The sequence below is a fragment of the Notamacropus eugenii genome, chromosome 4 (assembly GCF_028372415.1).
Source record: "Notamacropus eugenii isolate mMacEug1 chromosome 4, mMacEug1.pri_v2, whole genome shotgun sequence".
NCBI lineage: Eukaryota > Metazoa > Chordata > Mammalia > Diprotodontia > Macropodidae > Notamacropus > Notamacropus eugenii.
The window spans coordinates 258,780,031-258,794,083 of record NC_092875.1 but is presented as its reverse complement, the minus strand read 5'-3'; the positions used below and the strand labels follow the sequence as shown (position 1 = coordinate 258,794,083).

The 14,053-nt window shown below is 36.5% G+C and overlaps 1 protein-coding gene across 2 annotated transcripts in view; it reads right to left on the bottom strand.

The window, feature by feature from the left end:
* Positions 1–669: 669 nt before the first annotated feature.
* RNF125 (ring finger protein 125) overlaps positions 670–14,053 on the bottom strand; it is a 33,141-nt gene continuing 19,757 nt past the window's right edge. For both annotated transcript variants that reach the window (XM_072604484.1, XM_072604483.1), the window contains exons 5-6: positions 4,480–4,587; positions 670–882 (exon numbers count right to left, since the gene is read on the bottom strand). In XM_072604484.1, the coding sequence (XP_072460585.1) occupies positions 796–882; positions 4,480–4,587 (195 nt within the window). In that variant the 3' untranslated portion in view covers positions 670–795. The remainder of the gene's footprint in view (positions 883–4,479; positions 4,588–14,053) is intronic.

Genomic DNA, 14,053 nt, shown 5'->3' with positions numbered 1-14,053 from the left:
ATCCTTAAGAGCTTTGCATCAAGAAATTCTATGGTCAAAGGTTATTTTTACATGTAAAATGTCAGGCTGTAATATTTTGGAACTTCTTTACATTATAGAAATCTCTTAGTAATTAAAATTAACTGCCAGTATTTGAAAAAATATTCTGCTTGTGGTAGACATATTTTTTAAAATGAAAGCATTAAGAATACATTCCTATTACAGTATTTGTTACAATACTAAGTAACAGCATACAACTTAGTTAAAAGGATATTATCAACTACCACAATATTTCCTTTCCTCATTTCCATCAAATTACATATTCATAATAGTATTTTATAAGCTAGAATATTAAGCATGGAAACTATTTCCAGGTTCTTCTTAAATATCCACAAGTTGTTGATTCATATTCTCTTTTTATATATAGCAATCTGATGTTTATTACTGTCAGTCTTATAGTTTATTATTAATCTATGGCACTGTCCCCCCCAAAATCTGTCTGATTTCCCAACAAGAACTCATCCCTCAAGCATGCCCTCTACTGCTACACACCCTAAACCTCCTGGTTGATATAGATAATTGTTATTACTAAGTATCAGAAAATCTCGACAGGAGAATATGGTTATAAATCACCAAAGGGATAATGGTTTTTAAATTTCCAGATAAACACAATAAAGACACATACAAACATTAAAGGTTTGTTACAGCTGTGCTTTTTTTTTTTAAAGGCTGAAGATTCCCCTTTAATTGTCAAAGCAGCATCTTAACGTACTGTGCAAAGGAATCCATAGAAAACCTTTCCTCTTACGCGTAGAATTAGGTGCTGTTTGAATGACTCATATATTCTAAAAGCGACCGATCTAGGACTCTTCGGATCAGAGCTTCCTCTAATATATTAAAGTCCTGTAATAGAGAAAGATACTTTTAGATAAGCAAAATGACAGTTACTGGGTATTTAAAAAATAGCTTTGCCTTTCAATTCTAAATTCATCCCATCTGTCCTGTGAATACTATCAATTCAGAGTGACAGACATAATCATTATCAAGCCAATTAGCAGCCAATAAGACCTCACTGGGTTCCACATACATTTGTGTATGTGACTTATGCACTAAGTCAATCAATGGGACCAGGCAGAAGCTGGAATATGATTTGCTGGCTCTCAGCTGTACTACTGAATGTTATTTTGTGTTGCCTTACTGTCACCAATTTCAAAAGAAAACAATCTCCCAAGCTCTACATATGCCCTATTATGAGTCAAAGCTGGAAATGAATTCTATTAAGTCAGTGACCCCCAAACTGAAGTCCAGGGGTTCATCAGCTGCCAAAAGATCTCAATTAAAATCCACAAGTGAAAACACAAAATAATGTTTTGGGTCTCAATGTTTGACTTTCTTAGTCTGGAAACTCCTCCCACTGATAGCACCCATAATCTTCAGACAGCTGACTCTTCACTAGAGGTTAAATGACTCATGATTAAAAAGAAGGTATGCATCAGAGCAGAGTTTGAACCCAGGTCTGCCTTACTCCAAGGCTAGTCCTTGCTAATCCACTAGTTAAAAAACAAAAAAAGAATGTGTGCAAGCATAATAAATATGTATATATGTACAGATGTATTTACACAAATACACACACACACACACACACACACACACACACACACACACCCCTGTACATACACACATACCCATTCTGAACCTTGGAACCAAGGAGGCTAACTGGAGCTCACTCGCATTCTAGGCTTGTAGCATTCTGTGCCAAAATGAAGTGGGCCTTACGCTCTATCCAGTAATCCCACAGAGACAAATGATTTGCCTTGTTCAATTTCTCTTATATTACATACTTCTTTCAGTAATCCCAGGCCTTTCCATTGAATCCCTTCCTAAGATTTGGGTATACTATACATCCATATCTCATCCTTGTTGTCTATTCCTTTTGCAAAATATATGGATAATTATAATAAGTAGATCTGAAAGCCTAGAAAAAGATAAAACTCTAAAATGACAATGGTAAGGGAGCAAAAATCAAAATTTTAACTTGGAGATTACACGAGGATAGATTTTACATTGACATTATCTTTTGAAAAATTATATATATAAATCTACTTTTAGAATTCCCCTAACAGCTATGTGGCATAGTGGATAGAAACCTGGGTGTAGAGGCAGAAGACCTGAGTTCAAATCTTAGACAATTACCAGTTGTGTGACAATGGGCAAATCACAACCTCTGTTTGCTTCAGTTACCTCAGCTGTCAAATAGGGGTGATAATAATAGCAACTACCTCCCCAGGTTGTTGTGAGGGTCAACTGAGTTAATATTTGTAAAGCACTTAGTAGGGTCTGGCACACAGTAGGTGCTATGTTACATACAAGTGCACACACATACACACAAGCTGTTATTATTTCCTATATTTAAGGGAAAATCAAACTGGTTTTTCTATCTAAATATATTAATTCTGCTATAAGTATTTTCTTCATATCTAAACTGCACACAATACTCTATGTGTCTAGGCAGAATTAGAAAGATCCTATTTACTTTGGGCTTCTTGTTTCCATTACTGATGAAGAAGACTCTCTCTCTCTCTCTCTCTTTCTCCCTCCCTCCCTCCTTTACTCCCTCCCTCTCTCCCTCTCTCTCTCTCTCTATATATATATGTATATATGCCTAAAGAATATAGAATTGTACTAATAACTAATTTTGGTTCTATCATCTCAAATCTTAGTATTTTGGATGTTTGCAACTATAAGATGAAATGAAGTCAATTTTGTGTTCCATTAAGATAAGGGACAAAATGCTAGGCTAATGCGTAGCAGATAAAGTTACCTTTATTATTTTAAATGACTAGAACACAATAAGCTTTCTCACCAGACTTGATAACTATAACTCTGACTTTAATTTCATAAGAAAACATAATCATATCATCATTAAAAAAAGAAGAGACATATTGTGGGGTTGTTGTGTCTCACTCTTCATGATCCCATTTGGTGTTTTCTTGGCAAAGATAACTGGAGTGTTTTTCCTTCTCCAGATCATTTTACAGATGAGGAAACTGATGCAAATGGGGTTATATGACTTGCTCAGGATCACACAGCCATTATCTGAGGCCAGATTTGAAGGCAGGTCTTCCTGACCTTAGGTCCAGCACTCTATCCACTCTACCACCTACCAGTCCCCAACTGAGGGACTAGAGTGCTACATACATGTATTTATTTTTTCTTTTGAAAAATGTTATTCTGTCATACAGTGAATTATTTTCACCTCTGATTTTATCTAAGTTGGAAAGGGATATTCCCCCCCTTCCCCTGTTTTGGAGAACAACCATTGTCCAATATTGCTAATTATTGTGCTTAATATTATACTTCTACACCTCTGTGAAAGTCCTGTTCATGCCTAATCTCGGCGTACAAATGACCTTGATTTATTCCACGGTTTGCCAGAACAATGTAAGTTCTGGGGGTTCCTACCAGAAAGGCTAAATATGCTGGCTTGATGATGAAGTATGCATTCTATCCTCTTAAAACTAGAAAGTTCATCAACAATGAATTCTTGCACCCCGTGAAGTCTTGGTAAGGCTCAGAAGGGTTCTGGTCTGCATTAGTGGAGTGACCAACCAGAAGAAACCACAGTTTCACAGCATTTTTCATGATACGTGAAGAGTTGGAAACAAAACTGGTAACCAACGATTGGAAAATTGCTGAACAAACTAATATATATTAATTTTGTGGAACATTATTACGCAGTTAAAAACATAAAGAATTCAGGGAAACTTGGGAAGACTTGTATGAACTAATATTGAGCAAAGTGAACAAAACTAGAACAATTATTCACACAATGACCACAATGATGTTTAAGGAAAATGACAGCAATCTTAGAATGTAGGAACTAATTCTGACTTCAGCGAACTGTTAGTGAAAACGGGCTTTCCTCCCTTCACCAGGGAAGTGGTGGGCTATAGAACAAGGTACATAGTATATCATCAGATATGACCAACGTTGATTTATTTTGTTTAGATTTACTTTATTATGAAGGAGAGTTCTACTGGTAGAGGAAAAGTGGGAAATCGTTGGAAAATGAAGGAAATCTTTTAAAAGAATATATTTATTAATTTTAATTAAAAAATGAGGTGATTAGAAAAATAAGATGAGATAATAATATTTGCAAAAATAACTAGCATTTACATTAGGATTTAAAGTATACAAAGCAGTTTACGTGTCATCTCATTTGATCCCCACAACAACCTTGTGAAGCAGATGCTATGAATATTTCCATTTCATATATGAGGAAACCTGTAAGCCTCTTTGCAACCTTTAAAAAAAACAAAAAGGAAGCTCTTGCCCAGCTAAAATATTTGGGGATGAAATGTTTTCATAAGGTCCCAGTAAATACTAGCTTCTACGACTTCAAATCATTTTCTTCCCTGAATTTTGTTTGCCTGACTTAGAAAAAAAAAAGAATTAATTACCATAACAATTTAAGAAAAAAAGATGAGGTTGTTTACTTACAATGAATTCATCATAAAACATTGTGTGTCTGATTTGCAGGTGCCGGATCAAACTGTCACTGGAGCTGCTTGAATCGCCATTAGGTATAAAATGACAAAGTGGACAGAACTGTAAATAAACACAGAAGGCAATATTGGGAAATGAAATAGCCATTTGTGCAAGGCTTGAGAAACATGAAACTGTCTAACAAAATGTACTTTAATTCTGAGTCTATTTTGGGATCACTTTATTTATGATTTTTGATATCAGAACAGCATGTCCATTTCAGTTATGCCTCAACGAACGTCACACTTAATTACCCCACCATGGGCAGTTAGCAAGTGATGACGGAGAGACGAGGGAGTGAAGAGTTCGTATCTGAAAATACTGTAACAGAAAGGCTTTCTGGTTCTAAACAAAAATAGATAGGGTGTCCTATAAGACAGAAATAATCAAATTTCTACTACTTACCTCAGATGAGTGTGTGGAAAAAAAGCACTTTGCAAATCTTAAAACACTTCCTAAATTCAAGTTGTTATTATAACTTCAAGTTGCCTTTCCTTTGAACATTTTACAGCAAAAGAATAAAACTCAAACTTGCTAATTTTTTTTTTTTGATGGTGAAGGGTTGAGGGAACGGACAACAAAATTCCTGGTAGGTTAGATTAGTATTTCAGAAAAATGTTATGTACATCTTGCCTCTCTGCCACCCACTTCTGTCTCCTTGCCTCCCAATTCTATCCCTCCTCTTTTCCTACCTTCTTTTCATTTTATTTCCATAACATTCTTCTCTTGCTCTTTTTCTCTTTATGTGTTTCTTCTCTTCTTTTTCCTCTTTTCTTTCAAGTTCTTTCAGAAAACCTTTCATTTTGCTACTTTTTTTCCCTACAGGTACCTGAATTTCCAATTCCTTTGGCTATTGTTTTTTCTCCTTTTGCTCTACTGGGTATGTATGTACTTGTTTTGCCTTCTTTCCACTCTTACTCTAGGCCACACATTCATAATGTAATGAACTTGTTTATTTTTACCCCAAGTAAAGACATTTATTCCAGGTAACACACCAACCAGGCTCCTCCTTAAAGGAGGTGGCAGTCCCTTAAGGGAGGCAACCCCCTAACCGACAAGGTCTCCTAAGGGAGAATTTACTGAGTAGGAGAAAAGAAATTGTCAGTCCAGATTAACCCTTCAGTAGGTTCTAAAACAGCAATTCTATGACATCAGTGAAGATTCCAGGGAGAAGAACATATTATTAACTCTGCTTACTGAAAGTAGATGAGAGTGTAGTTACACTGACGGGGCATGATGAAACGACACTGACTCTGGGAGAATCTACTGACAACTTCTTACAGCTGCTCTGTTCTAATGATATGGCATAAATACCCGGGACACTAGTGTCTAGTGATGCTAATCCTATCATTATTGGGGTAGATCTGAATCACCTCCACATTCAAAGAAACTTGTTTGTGAACCATATTGAACATTTTCACCTAAATTTAAAGCACTGTCAAGAAATATTGGATGGGCTAGGTTTTAATCATTAATAATGTATTATAGACTCAATAACTTTAGTAACAGACCCTATGAAAAAATCTTGGGGATACTATGTTTCGATTACTGACATACCACATCAGGAGCTGAATTTTATCTTGAACTTGGAACCATTTATAAATACTATTGAAAATTCGGAAGTTTCTTGAGGAATCTTGCAATTGATCTTTTTTATGCCACACAATAGAGGAATTTTGATGTCATGTGACTAGTAAAGATCATCTGGTAAGCAATTATAAGGTTTGCTCTGAAAGATTCTGAATAGGAAACTCTCTCCAACTGGCCCTCTTTATTGGAGAATCTTAAGCTATATCTCTGATCCTGCAAATAGGGTGCTGATGCTACACTGAACAGGCTGAGTAGGAACCACCCTATTTGAAGTGATCTATGATTAGTTGTCCTAGTCACCTTTCTATCCTCCCTCTACCCCTCTCCTCCTTCACTGTGGGTGATTTCATGGGCCCAAGTATTCAATCAGTATTTCTATGTAGAAGACTTCCAAACTGATAAATCTACTCCCAAGTTTTACATCCACCATAACATATTGTCCACTGGACATTTTGAATTTGATGTCCCAGAGGTTTTCAATGTATCTGAAACAGAATTCAATAACTGTTCCTCTAAAACTCACCCCACTTCCTAACTATTCTCTTCCTAACTGAGCCATATGGGTCAAGACCACCATTATCATTCTAGTCACTCAAATTCATGGCTCCTGTGTTTCGCATTTAGAACCCTACACAAATCTAGCACCAACCAACCTATCCACACTCATTACACATTAGTCTTTTTTATACCCTCTAAGATGTAGACAAACCAGGCTACTTGTTGTTCCTAGGACACAACATTCTGTGTCTATGCTTTGTCTTGAATCATTTCATTTTCACTTTCTCCTTATAGAATTCCTAGATTCCTTTAAAGATCAGCTCAAGAACTACCTCCTACAGAAAGGTTTTCCTGATTCACCTAGATGCCAGTCTTTCTTCACCCTGCCCCTTCCTTCCTACACCATGTCACCCTTCAAAATCTTACAAAAGTGAATGTTGAAAACTATCTTTACATGTAATTGGAAAAAAAAATACTATTAAGTGTGTGTATGTGGGGGAAAAAATAAAGTCTGTTTTGCTAGTGACTATTCCTTCTGCAGTATTATCCTCCCTCTTTACCTGTCCCATCCCCATGTGTTTTTCTATTGAGTTTAAAATATTTCTACACCAAACTCTGTAAGTAATATCCTCCTCTGTCCATATTAGATAAAAGTGAGATTTATCTAAATGTCTACTCTACACACTTATTCTCTCTCCCTCATAGCCCCCAAAGATAAGAAATAGAAAATTCCTTCTCCTTCTTCCTTTCTCTACTAGCAAATTTTTTTTATCGTCCCTTCTCTTTCCTCTTTTCAAGCCCTCAAAAATAGAGCTTGCCCCACCATCTACTTTTATATGGTTCACATGAAAATAAAATTTTTTTTTTTTAAATATAAAAACCAATCTTAGCTTATGGGCTGTAAAAAATCAGGCAGAAGGCTAGATTTGGCCCTTAGGTCACAGTTTGCCAATCTCTGTTATAGTCTATGTGTTAATATTTAAAATGTTGGTATCAATTTTCATGAATGATATTGGCCTGTTGCTTTTCTTTCTGTTTTGTCTTTCTCTGGTTTAAGTATTAATATATTTGTATACTAGAAAGGGATTGGAAGAATTATCCTTTTTTCTCCTAATCACTGCAAACAGTTTAAGTAGTAGAATTCATTGTTCTTGGAATTGTATGATTCACTTGCAATCCATCTGTTCCTGGAGTATTTTTCCCCCTTTGGGAGTTCACTTATGTTTTGTTCAATTTCTTTTTCTGATGTTCAGTTATTTAAAGAGCTTGTTTCTTTCTTTCTTTTAAAAATCTGGATATTTTAGATATTTGTAAGTATTCATCTATTTCCTCTAAGTTATTGGTTTTGCTAATACATAAATGGGCAGAATATTTTTTTTATAATTTCCTTTATTCACTCTTTAATTGCAATGAGTTCTCCTTTTCTATTTTTGATACAAATAAGTTGGTGTTCCTCTTTCAAAAAAAAATCTCAATAGTTAAATATTTATCTATATTATTAGAGTTTTTTCGAAGAATGAGTTCCTAATTCTATTTATCAAATCAATGTTTTTTAGGTTTCTATTTTACTAATCTCTCCTATCGTTTTTCATTTTTCTATTATTCAGTAGGGGGGTTGATTTTTTTATTATTAGTCAAGCTTTTTTTAGTAGTATCCTTTCCCTGTAGCACCTCTCCCCACCTGCCCTTCCAGGTTTCTTCCTGTCTACTTCAGCCTGTCAATTTCAGGGTCTCCATTGGATCCTAGGGGTCTTCTGTGGATCCCTGGCCTGGATAGAGGAGTTTATAGAGAAGTATTTTATTTTTAGATGATTTTGTTGTTTATTTTAGCTTCACTGGAGTGTTTGCAAGGGATTTTTATATCCTAGCATATCATCATCTTCCCACAAACAAATTCAATGATACTTATTTTTCCTTGACATACTTTCTAGATCAGTTGTTTGAATATCATGCATCTTACATTTTCTAAATATCTTAATTTTGTTTTAATATTTCTGGTTGTTTCATGGAGTCATCGATTTCTAGGGAGTCCACTTCTTGGTTAATGTTTCCTACCTCCTCTTTTAAACTATTTATCCTTCTAATTCTTTCCTCCAGAGCTTTTACTTCATAAAAAAATTTTTTCCCTTACTCCATTCCTTCTATGTATTCATATGGTCTTTGTGCAAAATCTTCTTTGCCCCTTTGTATATCTGATTACAGTTTTGGGGTTACTTGTTTCTTCTGTTTAGAGATTTCTACATCTATAACCAGTCAGTGTCCTTTTCAGTTTAGCTTTAGTTCCTAAACTAAGTTTTTATGCCAGGGCCATGCTCTGACTCCTACTTCCCTTTTGGGAATAGTGGTCAGCCCTGCGTGGACTCATCTTAGGTCATCTGGTTCCTATTCTGACATCCACCTCCCAGAGTCAGCCTTTCTTAATCTTTTGGGTTCCCTGATGCAAGATTTTCAAGGTCCTCTTTGGTAATTCAGAAAAGAGTGTTAGAGACCTCCAACCCCTTGGGCCCAAGATATCAGCCCTGCTCTAAGCACTTCTACACTATGCTGTTTGCTGCACACTGAGCTGCTTCATAGGGTTTCCAAATCCCAACCCTTAGGACTTCTGACTACCTCGGTGGTTCCTCATGGGAGCCCTCCACTCTTGCTGTCTCTGGATCCAAAACCTTGCAGGCTACATGTGCCCCTGGGCCTGTATTTGGTTGGGCTGAGAGGCTTTCCTGCACTGACTTTGCTGGCAGGGCCCCTTTTCCTATTACTCTAGGCCTCTGGCTGACTTATTCTCCAGTTCTGGGGTGGAAGAAATAGTTTCTCATTGGATTTCTTGATCATCATTTGGGATGGTTTAAATTTTAGTTTTTTGGCTAACTGGGCAGTCTACCTTCCTGTCAGGCAGTCATTTTAGCTGGCTTGTGTTTATTTTATATATATTCTCTATTTGCTTAGAAAATGCAAGTCTGATCCTATCACCCCTCTACTCAATAAATTCCAGTGATTTCCCATTGCCTCCAGGATCAAATGCAAAGTGCATTATTTGGCATTCAAAGCCCTTCATAACTTAGCTCCCTCCTACCCTTCCAGTTTTCTCACTTCTTATTTCCCTTCCCCAATGGGTACTCTTCAATGTAGCGATACTGGCCTCCTAGCTGTTCCACTAACAAGACACCCCATTTCTTGGCTCTGGGAAGTCTCTCTGGCTGTCTGCATGGCCTGGAACACTCTTCCTCCTCTGCTTCAATGACTGAACTCCTTGGCTACCTTTAAGACCCAACAAAAAAATCCCACTTCCTACAGGATGCCTTCCCCAACTCCTCTTAATTCTAGTGCCTTCCCTCCGTTAATTATTCATCCTGTGTATAGCTGACTTGGAATAAATTGGTTTGCATATTGTCTCCCTCATTATATGTCAAGCTCCTTGAGGGCAGGGACTATCTTCTGTCTCTTTTTGATCCCCAGTGCATGGCACAAAGTCGTGTTGCTTAATAAATGTTTAATGAATTGAACTGAATTGAATGTGTACATATTACTTCCTTTCAATAAAATATAAGCTTCTTAAAGACAGGACTGTTTTATTTTTGTTTCTGTATTCCTAGGTCCTGGAACATAGGTATGTAATAAACTCTTGTTGATGGACTGAGTGATAGATGTTGAAAAGTAGACATCTGATTGGACCTGCTAATATGTTTATCAAATGAGAAGTTGTGCTTGGCAACGGGTCAAATGAGAAGTTGCTCCCTTAACTTCTGTGGGATGCTTAGGACTTGGTCTTTGGCCATTATTTATGTCAAATTTTATTACCTCAAGAAGCCCTCCTAAAGGGCTTCCTCATGAATATCACATAAGTTGATCTCATAGCATATCATTTAAGAAATCCCCCAAATTATAGTTTTGAGACAAATAGTGCAATTCAGCAATGCCCTCCTACGTTGAATACATTCATGAAACCAAAATCTCTGGGACAACCTTTCAATGAAATCTCTAAACTCAAAAAATATGCTCATCCTGGATCAGGCAAGGGTGATGAGTTATTTTAATATGACATGTTTGGAGATGCTTAGGAACCCAGAATGCTTCTAAGGTAGGCCTTCTGTTTAGTTTGTTTCTAGGAGGAAGCAAAATCTCTATGTAATGTAACTAGTCAATAAACACGCATTTATTAAGTGCTTACTAATATAAGCCAGGTATTGTGCCAATTGCTGGGGATATGAAGACAAAAGCAAAACCATTGCTGTCGCCAAAGAGCATTTATCCTAATGCAAGAGACATCAACGTTTGCATGTTCGATACATATTACAGAATGTTGTTGTTGCAGTCATGCCTGACTTTGTGGCCTTATGTAGGGTTTCCTTGGCAAAGATTGTGGGAACCATTTGCCATTTCCTTCTCCAGCTCATTTTACAGAGGAAGAAATGAGGCAAACAGGGTTAAGTGACTTGTTCAGGATCACACAGCAAGGAAGTGTCTGAGGCTGGATTTGAAATCATGAAGAGGAGTCTTCCTGATCCCAGGCCCAGCACTCTGTCTACTACACCACCTAGCATTATAGAATACATGCAAAGTAAGTACAAGGTAGTTTGGGGCAGGAGGGCACCAGAAGCTGGGGACTTCATGGAAAAGTTGGTGCATAAGCCAAGTTTTAAAGGAAATTGGAGATTCTAAGATGTAGAGGTGAGTAGAGAGTAGATTCCAGGCATGAGGGATAGACAGTGCAAAGGCAAGCAGATGGGAGATGGAGGGTAGCCAGTAAGGAACAGCAAGGAGGCCATATGGCTAGCTTGTAGAGTACATGGAAGAGGAGTAACGTTTAAGAAGACTAAACAGATAGTAAGGGGCCAGATTATTTAAATAACAAGTATGCTTGAGACTAGAGGTCATTGACAGGGACTAGAGTTTACTGAGTAGGAGAGAAGAAACTGTCAGACCCTTTCTGACTAACCCTTCAGTAGGTTCTAAAACAGCAATTCTATGACATCTATGAAGGTTCCAGGGAGAAGAATGTATTAACTCTGTTTACTGAAAGTACATGAGAGTGTAGTTACACTACTCATGGTTGTTTAGCGCGAACAGTCATATTTCTTCATACCCAGAAATGGCATTAGGTCCCATTAAGGGAAGGAGTGAGCAGGCTGCAACATGACAGTACAATATTACTGCAAAATTATTCCAATCCAGAAATCACTGTAGCAGTAACTATGGGAACTCAAGTAAACAAAACAGAAAAGGTGAAAAAACCATAGTGTCCCTTGGCATATATAAGTGTATATAAAATGAGTACATGACTTTAAGGCAGGGGTAACAAGTTAAATTCCTAATGTTCTATATAATCAAATACACCAGGCAAAAATAAGGCAGCAACTCTGTGTAAGAATCCTGGAACTATTCTGTTCTCTGATGCTGGGTTCTTTTAAGATTCCTCAAGAGGCCATTCATCCTTTTAAATGGGTAAATAAAATCAATGGCAGGGGTGGGATGGAGACCCTTATCATGAATAGGCAATATGTTATAGACTCTATAAAATTATTTGACCATCTATTTAGGAAACTTGGATATGGATGATTTACCTAGAAACAATGACAAAAACCTAGTACTTCAAGTTCCATTTTTCCTTTATTAGTGGTCCAGAATCCCTTCTCATGAGCTTTATGATGAAACTATGGTCTGTAAAGATAAGATCTGGATGATAATACAGGAGAAAGGAATACAGAAACTAGGATAAGAAAAACTGTTGATGAGGCAAAAATCTCAGCATCAAGTATATTTGAATTAAGGTCTGATATCTAAGATGTATAAGAACAAATACAAATTATATGACCAAAAGCCATTCCATAATTAATGTGGTCAAAGGGAACAGTTCTTCAAAAAAGAAATGCAAACTATCAACAATCCTATGAAATATTGTTCCAAATCACAAATGCAGGAAATCAAATAGATACAAACTTATACCCTGAAAATTGCTGAAAGGGAATTCTTTGTGTTAGTCAAGAATTGGAAGCAAAGTAGGTATTTGCTGACTGGAGGATGGCTGACCAAATACTGGTACATGGATGTAATGAAATATTATTATTTTGTTTGAAAAGATGACTGTGAGAAAGTCAAAGAATTCACCAGAAGATTCATATGAATTGATGCCAAGTAAAGATAAGCAAGAAACAAGATGAGTACAACAATGTAAACAGAAAAAACAATAAAATGAAACCAAATTGTGTGAAATTATAATGATTAGGTTTGGTCCTGAAGAAGAGATGAGACCATAGTTCCCCTCTCAATTAACTGAAGTAATAGGAAATAATGGGTAACTTTTGAAAAGTCTGTAATAACATGGGTTGCAATATAGGGGAGAGATATTTTCAGAAATGAGCATGATGTAAAAAGACATCCATAAAACTCTAAAAAGAAACAAGAAAAATCTATTCATACTAGAATGCTGGACCTGGAGTCAGGAAGACTCAAGTTCAAACCTGACCCAACACTTCCTAGCTGCGTGACCCTGGGCAATTAAGTCACTTATGATCTGTCTGCCTCATGTTCTTTCATCTGCTAAATGGGGATACTACTAGCACTTACCTTCCAGGATTATTGTGTTGAGGTTAAAGTGAGATATTGTTGACAAAATGCTTTGCAAACCTTAAAATACAATATAAATGCTAGTTATTATTACTATTGCTACTGCCTTCACTTTATTTTCACTTTCATTTTTTAAAATTCTATATGGGCATTTCCATATACATAAGCATAGGAAAGGATTATGCACCAACCTGCAAGTCTTTATTAATCAGACCTTGCTCTTCTTTTTAAGTATATAATAAATTCAACATGTAAGTTTCAAAGCTATCCTTGCTTGCCCTGCTTGATTCCTCCTGCCTTATTCTCCTCTCTTTCAGTGAAGGAAAATTCTATCTCTATTTCCCTCTTCTTTCAACCTCTTTCCCAACTGAACAAAAAATAATACAAACCACTGGTATCAAATGTATATAGTCAAGCAAGACAAAATCCCCTAGTGGCCTTGTCTAAAGATTTATGTCTCATTCTGCATCTTCAGACCATCAACTGCCTCTCTCAAAGGTGGTAGCAGGCTTCACTCTCAGTGCTCTGGAATCATTCAATTGCTTGTAATCTGTTTCCAAAACCATTATCTTGACTGTAACTTCTCTAGATACAAAACTAGGATTCTCAATTAACATTCCCTCCTCCAAAACACATCCATGTCATATTATAGTCACTCTGAAAAAGAGGTAAGCTCTAAATGTTAAAATAAAAGAATAACTTCACAAATATATTTGGAGTTAAAACTGTAATAACACCTAACACCAAATTTTTCTCAAAGATAGTTTCACAATTCCATCTGAATTGAGGCAATGTGGAGTGGTGGATAGAGTGCAAGGCTCATCATATAATGATCTGAATTCAAATCTTGCCTCAGATATTAACTAGCTGCATGACTGAA